Genomic DNA, 23,395 nt, shown 5'->3' on the forward strand with positions numbered 1-23,395 from the left:
TAAGCCACTGTTTCATTGGGGCTCCCTTTTAAGTCCCAAAGTCCCTTTCTCAGCCCTTTTGAACCCTTAAGCAAGATTGATCTGGTAACTCAATCTCCACTCTTGCAATTGCTAAGTTGATTATCTTCCCTCACAGGTCTGCAAAGGCATTATTTAGCTTTCTTCAAACTTTAACTCCCTCAGATTGTCTGAAAAGCTGCCCCTTTCTTGAGCTATTTCTGTTCCAGTCTGACAGGAACAGTAACTAAAGCACAGATCTATTGATTAAATATCCTTATTTTTTTCCCCTGCAACAGCCTAAGGCATTTAATCAATATGGCAATGCCCCATATCATGGACCAGAGATACAATATCCAGCGATCATAAACTGCTCCAAGAAGTGGTATAAAGTGATTTTATGACCTGACACCTGCTAAAACATCCATTCTTAGTGGAATAGATACATGCATTTCCTTCTGCATGCCAGATACATAAAGAGAGCTGAACGTCACATGGAGCAGCTGAATCACAGAAAAGACCCCTACAAGATTATGACTTCACATACATCAAAAGCAAACCGATTTTGCTAAAGCATTTCTATACAAAATGCCATTTATTTCTTGAAAGTGATGCACAAACACTTCCCAAGAGGAGAAGGACATGGCAGTCTATCGAACATTCTTTATATGAATCCTCCTCCTATAACCTCTGAACTGCTCACAAGCTTATTCTTTTTTGAATTTAATTCTCCTCACAACCTTTTGGAGGAACTGGCTGGTATATTTATCCTTGGGAATGTAGAGCTGATTTGTGTTAAAAGAGTTTTTCAATACAATAATGCTACTCAAGGTCATTATTCTTAACTCTGTGTAGAAATCAGTGAGTGCCCTACTGCAGATACACCTGTTTGTAGTCAAACAAACAAACAAAAACCCCCAAATTAATTAAATAACAGCCCTAAAAACTTGGAAACAAATAATGGAAATAGTGGCAAATGTTACAGCTGAAAACAGCTATGAACAAAATAATACTTTTTTTTCCATTCAGGGCATAGTTTAAAAATTGATGGTTTTTGAGCCACTTTTTATGAGCATGGCCCATGTGGCAAGAATTGTAAGTGGTCAGAGGACAAAGTCTTTGTCAATGTCTTAAATGCTTGGTTGGAGTTTGGCAACTGAGACTAATTATAAAAACTCAGTGGTCATCAGCAAAACTCAATATTCATCAGCTCAAAGCTCTTGAAAAATTAAAGGGCCAATTGATGTCTATGGGAATCTTAGGAGACAAGCCAGGGTTATTCATCTTATATAAGACCCATGCAAGACTGGAAACAAAAATTATGCTGGTGGTCACTATGAAGATCTGCTTTTCCCTAAAGTTTGTCAGTCATTTTACCAGTAAATCCATGAAAAATAAACTCAGTGATTCTCAGTCCGTACCACACTCACGACCCTGTTCTGAAAGAGAAAAAAATTTAAAACCCCTGCACTTAGTCCTGTTTACTTATGGGGAAAGATGGATATTTACAACATTCCTTCATTCCCCACCATCTCCTATTTCAGGATTAAATCTGATTTATTTGGTCATAGTATGGAGTGTTTATTGAGTTACCTCAGGTTGGGGAGCACTTTGGGCTATGAACCAGAAGGTTCAGTGTGTAAGGTTCAACTCATTTGGCATTAAAAATGTAAATGCCAGGTGGTCAAACAGCCAGGGTAAGTCACTGAATCCTGAATTAGATCTTTTAAAAGGGGGAGGATCTTCTACAGGCACTGCTCTTTCTCAAGTGGTGATGAAGCAGAGCTTGAGAATTCAGCACAGGTTCAGAGAGAGATCCTTGTAGCCAGCCAAGCCCTCCTCACACTCCTTACAGCCAGGAAAAGGATATTGGATAGCTGCTTTTTAGGATATTGGCTTGCTTGCTTGGTTTTGTTTTTGGTTTTTTTTCTTTTTTTTTTTTTTTTTTTAATTTCAGCTGTCTGCTGTAGGATAATGTGATTGGTATCCAAGTACAGGATGGGTGAGAAACAAAATAAATCGAATGAGGGTGATTTCCTTCAGATTATTCCGTATTTATGCAGTTATTATGAATGCTTAAGGAAATATATCTACACCTATATATGCAATTCTCAGGCTGGTGGGATAAAAGCTTGAAAAATTATGTAAAATGTATTCACATTTAACTTGGAAGACCTCTTTTTACTGTAAGATATTTTGCCATAGCTCAATTTTTTCCTTTCTACACCATCCTTATAGTTATTGTGAAAGAACACACTGATTAAAATTTTTTCAAGGTCATTTTCATATTTTTCATTAACGTTTGCATATAACAGAAACAAATCAACCACTGCTTCTGAAACCAGGGGGACAAAGGCAGGGAGATTTGAAGAGACTTGACAGGAAACCAGCCCTCTGCTTTTAAAGAGGGGAAAAATCAATAATTAAATGTGCAGTTCTCATAAGCACAGCAGGGATTGTACATAATGCCACAAAAGTACAAATTTATAAAAATCTGATCAGCTGAATGACATTTGTAAAAATGCTTCTTTCAGGGGAGTTCTGATTTTTTAAAGCCCATTGTAGATTTTTGTGAAATATGCTTCCTTATAATTTAGTTTGATGCACCTGAAAATTAGAAATTTTCTGGGGGTGGCTGCTGCTGGTAACAATAAGTGAAGTTCTGCTTTCACTGCCCTGAAAACACACTTGGACAAAGTTCTGATTTCATCACTTAGCTGAGTTTATAGTGGAGTAAGTTGGAGTAAATATTTTACAATAAAACTGTAATTTAAACCTCCAAAAATCCACTCTAAACAGAAGGAAAAAAAAAAAAAAAGGAACAAAGCAAAACAAATTATAAAATAGTCTTGTTACCTGAATTTATCCTAGTGTGAAACTGGGAAATCTGAGACTGAAATTTACCTTTCTTCAGCTCCAAATGTAACTACAGAAACCATTAGTTATTTGATTTGGTCACTAGATCTGGACACACAACCGCAAATACCTTTTCAGATAAGGAGAAGGAAATCTATTCTAAGTTGGATTTTCTGTTCCATTCTTTGTTAGAAAGTGAGCTCAGCTGGAAGCAGACTGTTTTACGATATGAATTGAAATGCAAAGAATCACAAACAGCTATAAATATAGAATTTCTGTGAAGAAAGAAAGGAGCTACAGGATAAAAGTGAAAGAAGCAATTGTTTTAATCCTATTAAAACCCTGATTAATGCAATTAAAGAAACATATTTCAATTAGGCCATGTTTGAAGCTGCTTTACTCCAAGGCACTTTTCCCTGAGGTACCACCCTTTAGCATCCCAGATATGCCATCGAGGCTGGCACTGGCAGTACAATCTTTCTGTCCCATTTATCCAGCAGGAATTAATTTTCTTCTCATAGTTTTAATAATTTGGGCCTAAGGGATTTAGACACGTGGAACAGGGATATAGGTAGGATCAATCTCAAGTTCAGATTTCTTCATTTGTGGCAAAACAAACGCCCTCGGAGTTCTTTTGTTAGGAGGCTGCAAAGCAAACAGAGGAATAATTTTTATGTTTTCTTGTTTGAGGGAGAGGAAAGAAGATTTTTGAGGGCTGAAAATCCAGACTTGATAAACTGAACTCATTCTGAGCAATGATGGCTGTTGCCAGGATTGGTGTTACGGGATGAAGGAGCAATGGGCACCTTAAAGAGAAGCAGGTGCTTGTTTTGCTCAGTGAAACTCTCAGGAAGGTCGGGGGGAAATGCAGAATATTTGTTTGTGAAGCTCACCGCCAAACCTTGGACTATGAAAAAAACAAGGCAACTGTGCAGGGAGAGGGAATAATTCAGCCTGGATCCATCCTGGGTCCATGAAAATCCTAAAACCACCCCAAATCCACAGAAAACACCTTTTCAATTCCTAATTAATTTTGGTACTCTGGACGTCATTTGGTAAAGGATGTCCTTAACTTTTCATGGTGTAGGGAGAACTGGAATCTCCTAAATAGGATTTTCCTGTAAGATTAAAAATGGGATTTCAAATGTGAAATGTTGACTTTCACATTATCACCCCTGACCTCTCCCTGAATATGGAGTAAATATAGATAAATAAATGTAGAACTTCACAAATGAAAAAAATAAGAAATGTTGATTGTGAATGAGGGGGGGTAAAAAAGCTTAAGTGATAAAACATCAAGGTACTTCCTTTTTTCCCCAAGAGCTTCAAAAAGATTTGTTTTGCCATGGACTCATCCTGATCATTCCTCACTTTGAGGTAGGTTAAGAGAAAAAGCATGAGGGGAAGGCCACTTCTCACCCTGAAGAGAAATTTTCTGTTTGGCTTGGAAAAAGAAAAAAAAAGAAAAAGAAAAAAAAAAAAAGAAAAAAAGCACCACAAGAAAGAAAGAAAGAAAAGTGCTATGTAATAAATGAAATAAAGCTACATACAAGTTCAGTCCAAGACACCTCATAGACTTGGGAATGAAAAATTTTAAATGAACCACTGATTTGCTCTGATGGAGAATGCTATGGAGGAGAAATAAAAGGAATATAAAACAAGAAAACAGGAGTGAGTTTCAATGGAAGACTGGCTTGTTGTCAAGAGCAGCATCTGCAGAACAAGAATTACAGGGCTACCTCACGCTCAGTGCTTCTGGGTACCAGATGCTCACCAGCTGAGGACATGAAGACATCCTCACCACGAGGCATGGATGTGCACAGCTGATTCTCACTGGATTTTCATGCCTTAGTCCAAAAATAAACAAAAAGAAACCCAAAAAACCCCCAAAACAAAATAAAACCCCATAAGAATTCCATAAAGGAGTTGAATGTATCTGCTTATTTTAGGCAACCCACAAAATGCTGACATTTGAGCAATGAAAAATTCTCCTCAAATAAAGGAAGAGTTCTAGCAAAGTTAGTCCTGCTCTCCTCCCTTGCCCTGGTGAAGGTAGAGCTAGCTAAGCCTTGATGTACAAAATTCATGTAAATGCAAGAAAGACACCATAATTCACTGCTGCTGCTGCCTTCTGCTTTCATTTTGAGCATCACCAGGTCACAGATTGACTTGCTTTGCCTGGAGACAAATGAGTTTGGAGGGGAGCATCCACTCTTATGAAAAAGTTGGTTAAAAAAATCAGCTACATGTTTAGGAAAAGACAGGGAGAAAATATGGCCTAGGAAGAAAGGTCATTTAATAAATCCCAAAAAAACTCATTAAAAAAAAAGATTTTTTTTTTAGTAATTAGTGAAATCAAACCAAATGTGTTGGACTAACATCATGGCAGGGGATATTTAGTGCTTCCCAAAGAATACCAAAAAACCACTCTCAAAAAGCCATTTAAGCAAATGATCAGCCTGACTGGAGTGAAGAATAAGTCTCACAAGAGTATATAAAATCCTCATATTTTTCTTTGAAACATGGAAAAAACCAAACCAAAAAAAAAAAAAAAAAAAAAAAAAAAAAAAAAAAAAAAGAATGAGATCAACTAATATGCAGGAGTTCTGCTGAACCATTGAACCATTCCCAGCTGGAGGTGACACAGGGCTTTCCCAGATGTTGGTGGGATGGGTGATGGGCTTGGCAGCACAGCCCTCCCCAGCCTGCTGCAGAACAGAGCAGAAATACAAATACAATCCAAAAAAGAGTGAGTAAGACAGTGCTGAGGGCACGGGGATTGGAACTAGGTGATCTGATCCTTATGGCCCCTTCCAACCTAAACCATTTATGATTATCACAAGTAAAGTCACAGGAAGTTTGAAATGAAATGGTTTTGGTGATTGAAAGGAAACTGAGAAAAATGCAATTAAAATACATCCTGGTTTTGGTTAAAAATGATTGAAAGGACACTGAGCAAAATGCAAAATAAATCTTGGTTTTGGTTAAAAATCCTGTGTTCTTGACTGTCAGTCAAATCCAGCGTGGACATTCCATGGCAACACAGGAACAGTAGGAATTTCCCTCAACCTTCCACCCTCAGGGTGCAGATGTTGGTATGAATTTATACATCTAGTGCTGCAGCCTCTGATTTGCCAGCAGTCCCTGCCAGCAGGGACATCCACACTGGGAAAAAAAAAACCAATGTATTGCACTGCCACAGCAGGGCTGGATCGATCTGCAGCTTTTCCCAGGTTGACATCTGACACTGCTTTCAAGGGCCAGCATGTTTTGTTAGCAAGGTGTCAAGCCAGAGGCAGCTCAGGGTGCAGCTTAACTGCACATAAATGCACTCAGCGTGCTGACAGACTGAATGAACCTGCAGGGAGCTACAAAGGCTTTGTCCTGGGGGAAAAGAGGCTCAGGGGGGATCTGACCACTCTCCACAAGCCCCTGAAATGAGGATGTAGCCAGCTGGGGTTGGTCTCTCCTCCAAGACAACCACAGGACAAGGGGAGATGGTCTTAAGATGCACCAGGGAGAACATCAGGAGAATTTCTTCACTGGAAGGGGGATCAGACACTGGAAGGGGCTGCCCAGGGAGGTGGTGGAGTCATCGTCACTGAAAATGTTTAAGGAAAGGCTGGATGTGGCAGTCAGTGCCATCATCTGGTTGACAAAACACAAGGTGGTGTTTTGTGATAGGCTGGATTTGAGGATCTCAGAGGTCTTTTCCAGCCTATTTAATTTTGTGATTCTGAGGTTGGGGAGTTTTGGGAACTTGTGCTGAAGCTCTTCTAATACAAGTGTGGTGTGTTGTTACAGCTGAAGTTACTCAGATTTTTCAGGCTTCTCAGGTCTTTTCCTGATGCTGCTCTACCCCTGACACATCCCTCCCCATCTTTCATCTTGCTCCAGGTAGGTTCAGCAACTTGGGATCAGTCCTCTCTCCCAGGCAGTTAGGGACAGGACAATGAAAACAGCTTTGAGTCATGCCAGAGAAGATTTAGGTTGGATATTAGGAAAAAAATCTTCATTGAAAGAATGGTTGAACATTGGAACAGGCTGCCCTGGGAAGTGGTGGAGTCACCATCCCTGGAAATGTTCAAAAGATGAGCAGATGTGGCACTTTCTGATAGGGTTTAGTGGGCAAGGTGGTGATCAGTCAAAGGTTGGACTCAGTGATCTTGGAGGTCTTTTCGAACCCCAACAATTCTGCAATTCTGTGAAAAATAAGTCTTCCCTTCCACCTTCTGGAGGTAAGTCCTTTTCTTATTGCTCTCCATCAACAGATCTGAAATTATTTTGTTTTGATTTTATGATGAAGAAATTCTGCTGACTCCTTACCTGGGCTTCAGGGATTGGAACTGCATTTAGAGGCTGGACCACAAAAACCCCAGCCATGGGGAAAAGCTTTGCAAGTTTATGCCTGTTTCTCCCTGAAGAGCCATCTGTGGATGGCTACACAGGGGCCAACATTTATTCATTTGTGCAAACAAAGCAGGTACCCCAGGATTGTCTGATCTGCTGGAGAACACCAATTCAACAACTTCTTTCTGTTGTTCAATCCTAACTAGCTTTGGATGCTAAAATGCAAGGAAGACCAAGGAAAAACAATAAAATAATACCCAAACTGCCTGTCACTGAAGGCAGGGCTGCTCAAAAAGGCTGGGGAACGTGTTGGGGATGGAATCCAATTCCTGGTGTTGGTGGCAATGGCCATGGATGCCGCAGGTGAGTGCCACAGCCAGCAAGCACAGCAGGCATTTCACAATCTCTGGGGCTGGGGAGAGCAGACAATATTGGAATTAAATAACAACAAGACAGCATCCCTCAGCTGGTGCAGAAGCAGCATGGTCAGAGTGGGGGCTGTATTCTGCTTTCTTTCTGCCAGATTATTCCTGTCCCAATTCCACCATGATTCTCCAGATTCAAGGCAATGGCACCCAAAGCAGGCTATGACTTGGTGGCTCTTTTGCTGCATGCTGGAAAACACTCCAAGTATTTAGAGAGCAACTTAAATTTAAAAAAGATAATTTAAAGTAAGCTTGACTTTGTCTCCCCCATCGTTCTGCTGCTTTGTATTTCTCTGTGCTCTCATTTCCTGCTGCATAGATCAATCTGCTGCCTGGTCTTGGGCATGCTGCTCTCATTTCCAAATCCTTGGACTTTCAGGTCTTACTTTATGGCTTGCTGCTGATCCTCTGCTATGTTTAAATCCTCTCTAAATGCAATACCCAGAATTCAATGTCTTCCCTGCCAACACAATTCAGCTTTATGCAAGCTGTACCTATATTCAGCATTCTTTTTCTCTCTACAGTGACTTTCCAGGTTGATACAGAAATATGCCATCTCTCCTTTGTCCTCCAGCATATCTGTTCCTAAAAGTTGTGAGTTCTAGTTGCCATTTATAGAGGCTTTCCAGACAATTAATGACCATCATCTTTGTGATCATGGTGGAAAAGATTCGTTTCCATGTGTTATTTGGGATTAGTTTCTATCAGAGCCCAAGGGTCCAAGTAGAGCTTCAGTCCCCTTTTCACTTGGACTCTATTATCTCTTTTAGCACCAAAAAAAGCCATGTCTTATCAAATTAAGAACTCCTTTTGGCCCTGGAAAAGTAGCATCACTAGTAAAACAGCTATTCAATATCCTCACTGATCACACCAGAGCTATTTCAAAATCTATGGGTCAAAAAATGCTTCTTCTGTTTATATTTTTTCCTGTTTATTCCAAAAAAAACCCAAAACCAACAACAGAAAGAGCCAAAACAAAAAAGCACTGAATTGAACAAAGAGCACACCAAGTTCACTTCTGACTGGACAATCAGAAATAAAATTAAGGTTTCTTGTGACTCAAAGCACAACAACCAGAGCTGGTGAACACTGGGCTCAGCTTTCTAAGAAACCCTTCAAAGGGATTAAGTTTCTGCACCCCTGAGAGAATTTTTATTTTGAGTTTCCAGGGAGCTGCAAGCCCAAGCTGTTCTTCCAGGGAGGGCAAACCAGGAAAGGAGGGACAGGAAGGGGAGCTGGGGCAGCATCCTCACCACCAAGGGTGTGACAGTGGTCACAGGGGTTTTCAGGTGAGGGAAGAGATGAGAATGTTGACTCTATGTTCAGAAGGCTTGATTTATTATTTCATTATATGTATTACATTAAAACTATACTAAAAAGAATAGAAGAAAAAGTTTCATTTTATAAGGCTACCTAAGCTAAGAATAGAAAAGAAAAGAATAATAAAGGTTTGTGTCTCAGACAGAAAGTCCAAGTTACCTGGGCTGTGTTTGGCCATTAATTATAAACATCTAAGATGGGCCAATCACAGATGCACCTGTTGCATTCCACAGCTGCAGATAACCATTGTTTACATTTTGTTTTTGAAGCTTCTCAGCTTCTCAGCAGGAAAAAATCTTAATGAAAAGATTTGCATGAAAAAATGTCTGCAACACAAGGGTTCAGCATCCAAAGCAAGAGCAAAGCAGGTCCAGTGGCAAATATCAGGGTCACCCTAAGGGTTCAGGGACCTCCAGAGAGGAAATCAAGGAGATCCAAGGCCAAGACAGAGAGACAAATTAATAAGTTGGGTTCAGCACAGAACATGGGCAAGAGGGGCAGAATAATGGCACCAAGGGACCAAGAGCAAGGGGCTGAATTTCAGCTTATCTCCCAGGCAAAGGTGCTGCTCCCATCTCAAGGCATCTCAACTCTGTAATCCAAGGATGTAGAGGGATGTGTCTCAGACCTGGCCTAAATCATGGTCATACAAAAACCCTGGGGCAAGGGGGAAATAAACAAAGTGTCTGTGCACAAGCTTTGGCACAAAGCAGCTGTTTCTGTACTCATAACTCAAAGAGGGATGAGGCAGAGGCACAAATGGTGGCTCTTCATCATCTATGCATTCTGTTGGGTGCATCTTTGTTCTGTTCTCCCCAGGAATGTCCCAGGTCCTGTGTAGCACACGGCAGGGGCCATTCCCAGTGCAGTGTTTGGATTCTGTCCTTTTTCTGCACAGGAGATGTCCCTGCTCATTGCAGGGGTTTGGATTAGGTGACGTTTAAAGGTCACTTTCAACCCAAACCATTCCATGTTTCTATTTCATAATTTAATCATGAGGACATAACCAGGCCTTGGATTCACAGGACAGCCCCCGGCCTTATTTAATTCAGCAGTAGGGATTTATTCCCTCCTGAATTCTACCATCACATTCATTTTCCCTCTTCCTATAAATCCTCCTTATTCCCAGCCCTGATGCTAATCAAACATAACCAGAACTCAGAATTCCAGCAGCTTGTTAAAGTGAAATGTGGTGATTATCTGTTACCCTTAAAAGAGAGTACAATGCCAGCTCCCACAAATGTCAAATCAATGCCTGTGTGGCTCAGCTGCCTCATCCAAAGGACTGCTGAGGACACCCACCAGGATTTTATTGACCACACTTCTGTGGAAATCGCTTGGACAACAAATCTGGGACACCTGGAAGCCACATAGAAAATGCTGGGATGAAGTGGTTTATGGAATTTAATAGCTTTAAGTTGAAAGAGGGTAGATGTAGATGGGATGCTAGGAAGAAATTCTTCCCTGTGAGGGTGGTGAGGCCCTGGCACAGGCTGCTGCTGTGGCTTCCTTATCCCTGGAAGCGTCCAAGGCCAGGCTGGATGGGGCTTGGAGCAACCTGGGATAGTGAAGGTGATTTGGAACGGGATGATTTTTCAGGTCCCTTCCAACCAAAACCGTTCCATGATTCTATGATTTGTCCCCAGCACCCATTCTAAGCAGAGCTGACAGAAAATGCTCAATCTCATCACCTTTGTCAAACTAAATCAGCAATTTTGGCCCCTAAAGCAGTTTCCAAACAGGAACTTTGGAGAGGAGAAGGCAGGGGATGAGGAAAGGATGACAATGAAAATCAAAGAATGATTCATGGCTGCAGCATTTTCTGATTAGATAATGATGCTTTGTGATACAATATGAACATGTCCTGTTTACACTGGACCTTGCAGCGTGATCTGACAGGCAACAGTAAAAGCAATTATACAAACACCATTCCTGAAATATGCTTCACCAGATACTGTTACAGATATCCAGTGCTAGAGACTCTAAAATCTCCCCAGGAAGTATTTCAATCTCCTTATCATTAACAGCTTTTCTTAATATCAGCCCTGATTCTTTTCTGCTGCAGCTTAAATCCATTACTTCTTGTTCTTCCCAACTGTAATAAACAAAGAAAAAAACCCAGTGATTATTCTTTTCCTCTATGCAGCAGACTTTTATGTACCAAGAGACCTTTATCTACAACTCTATCTTTTCTTTTTTAGCTTAAGCAACTCTTTTTGTAATCTTTCCTCTGCAGTCTGGTTTGGCAGCTCTCGGATCCCTCCTGCTGCTTTCCCATGCCCTCAGTAACTGCCCCAAAGTGCCTCAAAGGGAGTGCCCAGCACCAGAAAAAAGATTAAAGTGCCCTATTCTAACGTGATGAAGACTCACACAAAAGCCACATTAGGATTAATTAATTTAATAGAGAATTAAATTAATTAAAGCCGCATTAAAGTAAAATTAATTAGAGAATTATTTTTTGTGAGGAAACGAAAGCTTGTGTTCTCAAGCCAGGCAGAATAAACTGCCCTGCAAAGGGATCTCCCCTGCTCAGCGTGGCTCACTTCCACCCAAAGACAAAAATCTGGAAATGAGCTGCCCTGTGGGGTCTGGCACATCCACACAGAGCTGAGGGATGCAGCACAGGCCACGTTTGGGGCTGGTACAGACCCCGTAGTGTGGGGACCCTGTGGCATCACTGATCCCATCTTCCAGCAGCCATATGAAACCAAAATGCTTCCTAAATCTCTGGTGAGGATGTAGAGCACCTGGGCAGCACAGCCAATGATTAATTCCTAGTTTGAATACACCCAAAGTGTATTGGATGGATCCCACTCCATGCATCAGCTGAGCTGCAATGAATTCCATGCTCATTGCTCGTGGCAAACAAAAGCAGCACTTGGATTTTCTTCTTCTTGAGATGTAAGGAAGCCATGCTGATAGTCACCAAAAATTAGGTTTAATTGTGTCTTCACTAGTTTCAGATCTATTTAAATCTTGCCTGGATAGGGAGAAACATGGCCTAGTATTAACAAGATTGCAATCTCTCAAACTAGAGCAAGATTAGCATCCTTATACTACTCAATATTCAGTAATAAACCCTTTTAAAGGCACAGCTGGGAAGAGTCAGGGAAAGCTTGGAGACTGTGAGCAGAATTTAAGATTTCTCTGCTTAGAAAAAAAAAAAAAAACTTACCTTCACACTCATGAATTCTCCCCAGTACCATTAAATCAGCAAATGTGATCTGTACAGTGGATAAAGCTCTATTCTCCTTCCCTTAATGTGCCTTTGACATCAGTGAAAGCCTGAAGTTACAGATTATTCCCTTTTTTTTAACTCTTAACCAAAATAAATGTTTCAGAAAAAAGGTAATATCCACTGGGACGGACTCTAAAGAGGAAAGATAAATACAAATAGAGTTTATTTTACTTTTTATATGCTTCAGGTCTGTGTAAGAAAAATGTCTTCTACAGTAAAAAAGAACTGATGCAAGAATTGTTTCTTGTAAATGGACAGCAGTGTTGTCTGTAAAAAGGAAGAATGATACCTCGTGGCTCACTAGAAAAAACCCAAAGAACTATGAAGAATATACCCAAGCCCACTAAAAATGGATCAAATGCAGCACTTACTGTAACATAAAAATCATAATGAATTTTTGACCCACTTTGCAAATTATTTTTTCCTAGAGTCACCTTAATAGAAAAGGAAAAATGAAGTTGTGCTTTGTGAAGGGGAGCAGGTTCCTGTAGATGTTTCCCAGTCTCCTAAATTCATTCTGCAGAAAACCTTAATCCCTTAATTCCCCAGCAGGGAATTTAGGAATGATTGAATCTTGTCAAAGGCTTGAGCTGACAATGCTGAACTCATAACAGGGTGTGAGGTAGAAGAAAATTAGGAGACATCAGAGCTGGCCACAGAAGAACAAGTTTCTCCTACAAATCTTCTAAACAAGGACAATCCTCATGTGATGGAATTATAGAAAATATTTCTCTGGAGACCAGGAAGTCAAGTGTCTCTTTGTCTAAGGAAATCCTTTCTCCTCACAAAGAGAGATATGCAATGACCCTTTCAAAGTGAAATGAAATCCCAAATTGTCCCATCCTGCACAAAACTCCTTTGCTTTTCATTCCTCATTTCAAAATGCTTCCAAGAGCTTTGCATGTTGCTGAAGTCAGATTTAGAAAGGCTATAATTGACTCTCTTTTCTCCTCTTGAGCGCAAGTTGAACTTAACAATTCCCATTCTCCACTTCTGATAGTGCCAGGCCACGACCCCAGAGCTGTGCCACAAAGGTGTCCTACCAGGCCTGTGATTTCTTTCAGGAATATGGAAAACACCTTTGATTAAAGTGCTCCCAGGCTTTGTCAAAATGGAAATAAAAGCAATTTCGTTTTCTGTAGCTTTTTTCTCCTTACATATCATTTTCCCTTCATGATCAATACAGTTATTAAAGCACACCAGGGGAAAAAGCATTTACTTTTTCAGCTGCTTCCTGACCATTGGAGATATCCCAGGTTCTTTGCAGCATTTAAACACAGCTAGCACAGGTGAAAGTGATTTGGGGAGGAACAACAGCCTTCCATGGCAGAAGCCAAAAGGGCAGCAGGATTCTCTACTCAGCTCCAAAGGATACTAAATATTAATTTTTAGGCAAAGAAGTCAAACTCTCACTGTCTAGTAAAGTGTTTTTTTGAAGGTGCTTGCCTCCTGGGCACTGTACATCACAGACTGAGGTACAATATCCAAGAGAAACAGGATGAACAATCTTCCAGAGGCATGGGAAAGGAAGCTTAGCCCATTTTCTTCCAGCTGCCTAAATTTTAAGTACCAAGTCTGATGAGATGACACTGTACTGACTGCAGATCCCTTACACTGTCCCTTTGTAAAGACGGGCTGTTAAGCTGGTGCTCATCAAACAAATCAATTTAAAAATCAAGACACAGAGACTGGAATATAAATCCCCAGAGTAGAACTCAACTATTAGTTTCACTGTGGCTTTGAAAACCAATGTGGCATCTTTAGAGTCAGCTGGTGGTTTGGGTTGGACTTCAAAGATCATCGCCTTCCAAACCCCCCACCATGGTCAGGGACAAATTCCACCATCCCAGGTTGCTCCAAGCCTCATCCAACCTGGCCTTGGACACTTTCAGGGATGGGGCAGCCAAAGCTCCTCTGGGTGATATGTGCCAGGGCCTTCACTCTCCTAGTGAAGAATTTCATCCTTATATCTAACAGAAATTGACCCTTTGTCAGTTTAAAGCCATTGCTCCTTGTCCTGCCACTCCAAGCCCTTCTTAAAATTCCCTCTCCAGGTTTCCTGTCTGTTCCCTTTAGGCACTGGAAGGGGCTCTAAAGTCTCCCCAAGAGCCTTTTTTTCTCCAGGCTGGACACCTCCAACCCCTTTGTGGTCTCCTCTGACTCACTGATGCTTCAGTGACTATCGATAACATTTTTGTCCCCGACAAGGGGAGGGGAATGATGCATCTGACTCTATCTTATCAGAAAGCTAATTAATCACTTTATTATACTATTTTATTCTATATTATATTACACTATGTTACATTACATTTAAACTGAATTTTCTAAGCACTCAACTGCACTTTATTGCACATCTTTTGATTGTCAGCCAACAGTCCCACCACACACACAAGCTTGGCCCTGATAGGCCAAGGAAACAAAACACCATGACTTTGGGTAAAAAATCTCCATATTGCATTCTACTTTTGCACAAATATAGGCACAGCAATAAGACAAGAATTGTTTTGATCATTCTCTGAGGTTCAGAGAATGTGAATCACAGAAATACTCTTGGGAAAATTGTCTTGATTTTCTCTGTGAGGACAAAAGTGGCTACAAGTGACTTTACATGAAATACTTGAGGAATGGTGACACTGCCTGGACAGAGTCCCTGCAGCAGACAGGAAAGCTGAGCAGGAGAACTCTGCTGCCTGCTTGTGCAGATTTTCAGCAGAGCTTTCCAGTGCAAACACTGACCAAGCTTGACCATTTTGCTGCTTGATGAGATGTGACAAGCTCACAGCCCAGTGCAATAACACTTCAGGCTACACAGCTGGGACTCAAGGATACTTAAATTCTGTTCCTCATTTCCATGGATCCCAGCTAGGTATGCATCTCCAGTGATAATATTCCTAACTCCTTGGTATCTCTAGCCCATTAAGAGGTAAGTTTAATACAATTTCTCAAAGCTTTGACCTTTGAGCAGTGCAATTTATTATATGTGCTGCCACTGGGCACAAAGATGAGTCTAAGTGTGGTTTTCCAGTCAGTAACCAAGGATTTCCATTCACTCCTCTGTTAAATGAGGCCATTAAGAGAAATGTAACTCACTAGTTTATGCTGCTGCTAGGAAGGGAAAATTGCTTTTTAATCTCTGACCCCTCAAAATGAAATTGTACCCTGGAAAGAGATTCTGTTAAACAAATGAATTAGAAAAACAAAAGACAGTCTGTGATTTCCTTCTGCCATCTCTGAGTCATCACAGATCAGACTTGTTCAGAGCTTTCAAAGAGAAAATTCTTGCCTTTGAAATACTGAATGCAGGCCACCACAATCAGTGTAAGTGATATTCTTAAAATAAGAATATTCTTGACTTGGAACAGCCCCAGAGCTGCATTCCACCAAGGTGAACAGTCAGTAAAATCTCTGTCCTACCTACTCATGTTCTCACCAGAGAAAACAGATTGATCACCAATGGCTCATCACTAAACTTGCTCCCAAGTCTTTCATATCACACCAAAAGACAGAATAGTTTGGGTCAGGTGGAACCTTAAAGATCATCAAGTTCCGACCCCCTGCCATGGGCAGGGACACCTTCCACCATCCCAGGTTCCTCCAAGCCCCATCCTTGGACAATTCCAGGGATGGAGCAGCCACAGCTTCTCTGGGCAACCTGTGCCAGGGCCTCACCACCCTCACAGGGAAGAATTTCTTCCTAATGTCCAATCTAAACATTCAATCTGTCAGATCAAAGCCACTCCCCATTGTCTTATCACTCTGCCCTCGTAAAAGTTCCTCTCCAGATTTGTTGTATCCCCCTCCAGGTACCTCAAAGGCCTCAATAAGTTTATGCTGGAGTCCTCTCTTCTCCAGGCTGAACAGTCACAATTCTCTCAGCTTTCCTCACAGCAAAGCTGCTCCATCCCTCAAATCATGTTCATGGCCTCCTTTGGATTCTTTCCCTTCTCCACTCATGCCCCTTCCTCTTCCTTCTTGAATGGTTTGTGTTTAATAAAAAATGAGCCCATGGTGGACAATTTTTATTTTTTTCTCCCAAAAATTTCACAGTTGGTGTTTTATAATAAAGGGAAGAAAAAAAAAAAAAAACAAATTAAGGTACAACCTGGATCAGGCATCTCCCCCTTTTAGATGGTACAAATGAAGAGATGATCTGCTGTGATTAAAAATGGCCTGAAAGATTTTACCTTTACACACAGGAACACACAATATCCAAAAGCTCTAAGCAACCCCTTTCTTAATAAATATTTGATCACACAGATCCATTATTTACAGAAAACAAAGAGAGTTTTAAATAAATGTTGTGGCTCAGACCTTGCTGAGGTTAAGTTGCTGGATTCTCACAGTTCATTTATCACATGGACTGGCGCTGACTCGAACACCGCTTCCCACAGAAAGCAGCTGTTTTGTAAATGGCTGCATTAAAATACAGTAAAAAAGCAGGCAAAGGCAGAAGCTGCTTCAAAACAAAGCACTCTACAATCTGAAAACTCAGCCTGCTGTTTACAGGGAGCCAGTGAGCAAGGAAAAAAGGAGGCAGAAGTTTTATTCCAACCAACTGCTGCTGGTGAAGGGTCTGGAGCACCAGTCTAATTGATGCCTTGTGAAGGCTGAGCTAGAACAGAGACTGGACAGAGCTAAAGAATAAAGCAGGGATTTATTAGAAGGCCTCAATGGATCCACCTTGGGCAGCACAAGAGCCCAGCCAGGGCTATACCCAAGATGAACCCAAAATGGTCCCAAAATGCACAACCAGTCATGGGGTCTCACACTTTTGAAGATCATCTCCTCCTCTTCATTGTGGATATGCTCTAAGACCTTGCCTTTTGCTGCCACTAAATAATTTTAACCTTAGTTTTATAATTAAGAGCCAACTGGCACCATTATTGCATCCTGACCTGTTCAGGAGTCATGTAGCAACTGCAAAGTCATGAGGGACCAGCATGGTTGGATTCTCTTGATGCAAATTGAGGCCATTTCCCCTTAACTTGTCACTTCTCACCTGGGAGAAGAGACCAACCCCCACCTGGCTACACCTTCCTTTCAGGGAGCTGTAGGGATTTATTAGGAGGGATTTATTAAGAGGCCTCAACAGATCCACCTTTGGCAGCACAAGAGCCCAGCGAGGGCTACACCCAAGAGAACTCAAAATGGTCACAAAATGCACAACCAGTCACGGGGTCGCTCACTTTTATAACTTCTGGTCCATTTGCATATTGGTGTTAATTGTCCAGTTACCGCTCCAGCCCATGAAGTCCCATCCTTTTTGGTTTTCTGTCTTCATTCTGCCATTGTTTATGTTCTTGGGCCTGAAATTTGGATCAGTTGTCCTTGGTCCCCAACTAGAGCAGGAATTGTTTTGTCTCCCTATTCTGTTAAGAGGGCTTGCTATCCCCTAATATGAAACTCAGAAATATACACTAAAGCAGCACAGAATCTGAAAAATATAAAAGCTAAAACCTGAGGCATCAAGATGAGGAGCAGCTGAGGGAGTTCAGCCTGGAGAAAAGGAGGCTCAGGGAGAACCTTCTTACTCTCTACAGCTCCCTGAAAGTGTAGCCAGATGGAGGTCGGTCTCTTCTCCCAGGTACAAAGTGACAGGTTAAGGGGAAATGGCCTCAATTTGCACCAAGATAATCCAACCACACTGGTGCCCCATGGCTTTGCAGTTGCTGTGTGACTGCTGAACAGGTCAGGATGCAATAATGGTGCCAGTTTGCTCTTAATTATAAAACTAAGTTTAAAATTATTTAGTGGCAGCAAAAGACAAGGTCTTAGATCATATCTACAGTGAAGAGGAGGAGATCTTCATTATCACAATATTTATAAGCAACAAGTGCTTTGAGAGGCTACCATGCCAAAAAATTTCAATGACTCTGAGAAGGTGATTTTTGAAACTCAAATTTTCTTTTGTTGTTTAAATACCAATGAGTAATTTGAGTGAAAGTTGAAGACAGTCCCTTATCAGTGGTCACCAGGCAATAAGATTTCTGCAAATATCACAGATTTCTGAAGCTTTTTTTTCCTCAGAGGTCCAGCCTTCAAAGTGTGTACCCATGCAAGCCAGACCCGGGAATTGTTCCATTACTGGAAAAAACCTCATTGTTCTTAGACTACACAAGTGGGTCACTGAACTGTTGTTTGCCTTTCAATGCCAGGGAATCCAAATTAGCTTGACTTCCACAGAGGATATAGGGAAGGAAAGCAACCAGCATGAATCAGAGCAACACAAGCAGCTCTTCCAAAACAAATTAGCTTCAGCAGTCAGCACACAGAGTCCTTCAGTCAGTGAGGCCAAGCTGAGCTTAGGCCAAACTTTGCATGGAAAAAAACCAGAGCAACTGGTTTAATGTGCACCCATGGAGTTTGTGTTGGTTTCTTCTCCTTCCTCTCAATCCACCTGCACAAAGCTCTGAGCAAAGTGAGGAAAGTAAAAGTGCTCATCTCCACACAACCACCCCTTTGGTGTGATGTCCAGCCCACCTAAACTAACCTCAGGGGCAGGTTGGGTGTCTAGATATTCCCTTTTTCCCAATAAAGAGACATTTGGATTGATTTTCCGTGGAATATTTGTAGTATAATTGATATAATCTCAATTTATTGGAGAGAACAAGCTTTTCCTAAGAGGCAGCCAGCAGACCTCCCTATGTCAGACATCTCCTGTGGGATGAGACAAGATGTGCTGAAAGCAATTCCTCCTCATGTATCATGGAAGAGAGGTTTAGACACCTAAACACCCATCACCACCAAACACAGTCATATCTGGTCCAATAAGTCCCTCTCTTCCAAAGAGCAGTTTGACCCAAGTTAAAATCGGTGTTTTGAGATGGGTGGGATGAATCATTTTCTCTGGGGGCAGGGAAAAGGAAATTTCAAGAGGCAAATCTGGGCTGTTGGTATTAATGGCAGGAGTCATCATTCCTGCTCAAGGCCCAAGAGAAATGAGACCCACACTAAAAACAAAGACATGGAAGCAGGACCAGTGCAGGTGAGAATTTCTACTGGCTTCTCCCAGCCACGTTTGTCTGCCTCTCAGTCATTTTTCAAACTCTTATTTTCTAGTCAAAGTAGGATAAAAAAGTCAAAATTGTCACATTTCTGTGACCAGCAGGGTTTTCATATGGAAAAAAGACTTCCTTTTTGTATCAAAACTCAACTCCTATTGCTTTCATCTGCATTTTGACCCTGTGTGTTCCCACAGATAATGCACTGAGGCAGCTTAACTGTAATTTGTAGTAAAAAATAGTTTAGGCAGAAACAATTATTTTCCAATTATAATTTAAAATGAAAGAAAAAGAAAATCTGCTTTTATATAAGTATTCCAAAGCTCTGACAGCTCCCACTAATCTTTTAGAGTTTAGATGGGGCACATGAGAATTCACTCAAAGTAATAAAACACTGCTGTTAGCACACACATCTCAAGAGGAAGGAGCACCTTACCAAATTTAAAATGCAGACAAAGGAGCTCCTTGTGAAGATATTTACTTTTTTTTTTTTAAACATTTCTAGCATTTCAGGGAAACTAAATGTTTTATTTTCTAGTAGCTAAGTAAAAACAATTTACTGGTTCTTTGTTATGTTAATGTGCAGGTTGGGACTGGTTCTCCAAGTTGTATTGTTGAAGTGACTGCATGGGTTACATGCAAATATTATGCTAAATAACCAGCCACTGAATCATTATTCCTGACAGAAATCCCTCCATTAAGTTCTACAGAAGGTCTTAAACTCAAATGTTTCAGTGGTGTTGACATTTCTGATTTCTCAATTTATGCACGCATTTGTTCGTAGACTAATAAAAACACTACACTGACTAATAAAAATACTGCATGCACACACACACACGTTTATATACATATAAACAGTAATAAATAACAAATGTTTGTAAGCCAGCCTGCATTTACAGGATAATCACACTGTAACATAAGTAACAAGCAAACACACTCATGAATTAGCAGTTTAACATGAGAAGGAAAACTGCCCAGTAAGATTTAAGAAACGGTTTGTGCCTTTGGTCCCTGAGCAGCACAGATGGAATTTGGAGCATGGAAAGCTCTGGCAGGTCCCTTAAAAGCATCTCACCCACTGGGCCATCCGGCTGATGGCTCTCCCAAACCCATCCCAGATATTTCCTAATCATCCAAAACCAGGCAAAACACCAGGAAGGACGGTCTGCACTCACACTGCATTATCCAAATGTCTGCGAGGGGCACCAGCCTTCCTCCCTGCAGCATCCCTGAGGGCTGTGGCACCAGGGCCCTTCCTGGCCCACCATGGGGACCGTGTCCCTTTGGGTGTAAGATGAGCAGATTTTGTGGCACACAACACATGAGGCAACTTGACCAGCCCCAGGCCAGCAGTGGAAGTGACAAAAATGTCACCTCATTTTCTGTTCATGGTGACACAGAGGGAGCTGGGTTTATGTTGGAACCGTGGTTGCTGCGAATTTTAGACTTTCTGTGCTGACAGGCACTGACCTCCAAGAGAACATGCATTTAAACTGAGGCTGTGGAGAAGGCTTCCAAAATTGAATGATAGAGCTGAGATTATGGGTGTGGAGTTTGAGTAGAAGTGTAATATCTCATGGTGGAAAACTTAGAATTTAAAGTTTTATAATGCAGTAATACATATATAAAGCAAGATGGAGGTTTTAGGGAGGAGCCTGGTCCTTCTTCACCTTCTTCTCCATGGGTTTGGGTGGTTTTGTGCAATTGGATTAAAAAATCCTCATTTCGAGCCAGGGGTGGTTGGTTATTGGGTTAAAAGTAAAAATAATTTAGGTGTCATTTCTTAATTAGAAATTTATCCTTAAAAGGCCTTGTAGAAAGAGAGATGGGTCTCAATTTTCAGTTTGTTATAGTGAAGTGCTGTAGAACTCAGGGTTTGTGAGACTGCAACATAAATAAGAAATAATAAACATCTGAGTCCGAACAAGAAATATTGTCTCACTCATTTAATCCCAACCCTGGCAAAAAAGAAGCAAGGACTCTGGAGGTTTATACACATTTTTCTGGTGATCCACATCCAGTAGGGCAAAGGACAGTTCCCTGTGCTCCACAGGAGATCTGGATTGCACATTTCCTTTAGCAGCCAAAGTTTCTTAAGTGATATTTGTCATTATGGGCTTGTTTCAAGTGCAAGAGAGACTCTGTTTTCTCATGTACACCAATCAGTTCATATTTATGCCCCTGGCAGGGGTTGCCTCGCTAAAACTGGCTTTATCTTTTTCCTGATGAACATATCTGAGGAAAAAGGGCCTCCTGTCTGGGCAGGCTATTTCAGCAGCTCCTGCTGGCTGAAGAAAGCAGAGCCTTTAGACTGTGCTGCATTCATTTTCTGCCTGACTCCTCTTTGACCTTCTTAGCCAAAGTCATCATTAACTCATTTGCAGCTTTGCAATCAGCTCTACAGTCAGGTCAAGTATTAAATCCATTCCAGTTTCATTTTAGACTTCATGTAACAAGTTATTTTCAAAGTGAATGCAGGATTACATGCAGGGCGACGCGCATTATCTTAAATATATATACATTAAAAACCAACATGGAGCCAGAGACAGCGCTTATTTTCTGCAATACCAAAGTTCTACAAAACTCACCCTTATTACCCTAAATTGGGACAATGTGTTTCACCAGAAAATGAGCTGTAGATAATTTTAAAATCACGACACTCTATTGCATCAGAGTAGAATGCCTGTGAGTTTTCTCCTTTGGTCTGAAAGCGACCTCAGCTAAATTTTGTCAAAACTCCAAACACATGGAAATCACCAACTTATGCTTGAGGAAAAAAGAAAACTAGCAGGTTTTTCTTCTGTCAGTCAGAATGCAATTGATAACAATTTTTTGATTGTTCATCCCCCCACCCCCCTTCATCCCCTTAGAAAGTACTAACTATAACCATCAAAGAGTTCTTTCTGGGCAAGCTGTTTTCAAAAAGATTAATGTTTGTGTGTGTATGTGTTTGTGTGTGTGTTTATGTTTTATTCTTGATCCAATGAAGGAAAAAAAAAACAATTCACAAAAAATTCCCTCAAATTGCTTTTGAAAAGTGCTGAACACCACCACCACAGCCATTATTCACCAACCACATCGTGTTGTTTGACAACTCAACTTGTTTTCTTAAAGTACTGTTGCCTGATTATAGGGAAACACACCAAACAGAAGCACATATGCACTTAAATGATGTGCTTTTTATGGTGCCTTTCCAAGAACAACAGTAGCTAATTGTTGACTTTCCTACTGGCAAATGTCTGTTTAATATGCAGATTTCTTAATGACTACTCTAAAGCAAATTGGCTGTGCTATGGTAATCTAATCATATATATATATATCTATATTTATTTATATAAAAAGGTTTAGAATACTTAGAATATGCTTTATAATCTTTCCAGGTAGCACAAATCCATGTGCCCAGTGGTTCACAGCTGCCAGGTGTTTTGTTTATTGTAAATACTATCACTGAAAGCATTTGTAGGGGTTTTTTAGTCCCACTTACTTGGTGCTGACTTGCTTTTGCCAACTGCTCATTGGCTGATTCTACATTGGAAGAAGAGGCCTCAATGTTGGCTTCAATGCTATCTGCAAATTAAAAGAAGACAATTACAGGGTAATTGAACCAAATTACAAAAAAAAAAAAACGAAAACAAATGACAAATTAAATAAAAAAAATAAAGATTTTACACCAATAGCAATTCAGCAATTTACTCATGGGCATAAAGAGAGGAGCAGCCTCTTGTTTGCTGTATTTCTGCAGGCAAGTAGGACCAACACCCATTTTGACGAACATCCAACCCATCAGTCAGAGGCAGGATGACTGACAGCTCTCCTCTGATGGGATGGAGGTTGCCTCTCATCCCATTCCTTCTGAAATCAATGGGAAGAGTGACAGGGAATCCAACAGAAAGTAGCTCAAGACTCACAAATTTACTGGATTAAATTACAGAAGGATCATGGCAGTTGAAATCATCTCATTATTAGAGCTCAAGGACAAAATTGATGTGGGTCCATGTGGGTTATTGACCATGCCCAGGTGTCTGTTCTTGATCAAATCATCTCAGACAATGTCACAGAGAGTAAATCCACGATGTGCAATTCCTCCCACTCTCCAGGAGTGGATCAGATTAAACAAACCACAAGCCAAATTTCTGGATCACATTTCCAAGCTGCAGTGGAGGTCTGTAAAATGGCTCAGATTGAGAAAAATTGCTGGAATCTACAAT

At 40.9% G+C, this 23,395-nt stretch overlaps 1 protein-coding gene across 3 annotated transcripts in view; it reads right to left on the minus strand.

Moving 5' to 3' along the window:
• TSNARE1 (t-SNARE domain containing 1) overlaps positions 1-23,395 on the minus strand; it is a 469,351-nt gene that overhangs the window by 148,593 nt on the left and 297,363 nt on the right. For all 3 annotated transcript variants that reach the window (XM_063174900.1, XM_063174910.1, XM_063174890.1), the window contains exon 12: positions 22,672-22,754. In XM_063174900.1, coding sequence (XP_063030970.1) covers positions 22,672-22,754 — 83 coding nt within the window. The remainder of the gene's footprint in view (positions 1-22,671; positions 22,755-23,395) is intronic.

The sequence above is a fragment of the Melospiza melodia genome, chromosome 1 (assembly GCF_035770615.1).
Source record: "Melospiza melodia melodia isolate bMelMel2 chromosome 1, bMelMel2.pri, whole genome shotgun sequence".
Classification (NCBI taxonomy): Eukaryota; Metazoa; Chordata; class Aves; order Passeriformes; family Passerellidae; genus Melospiza; species Melospiza melodia.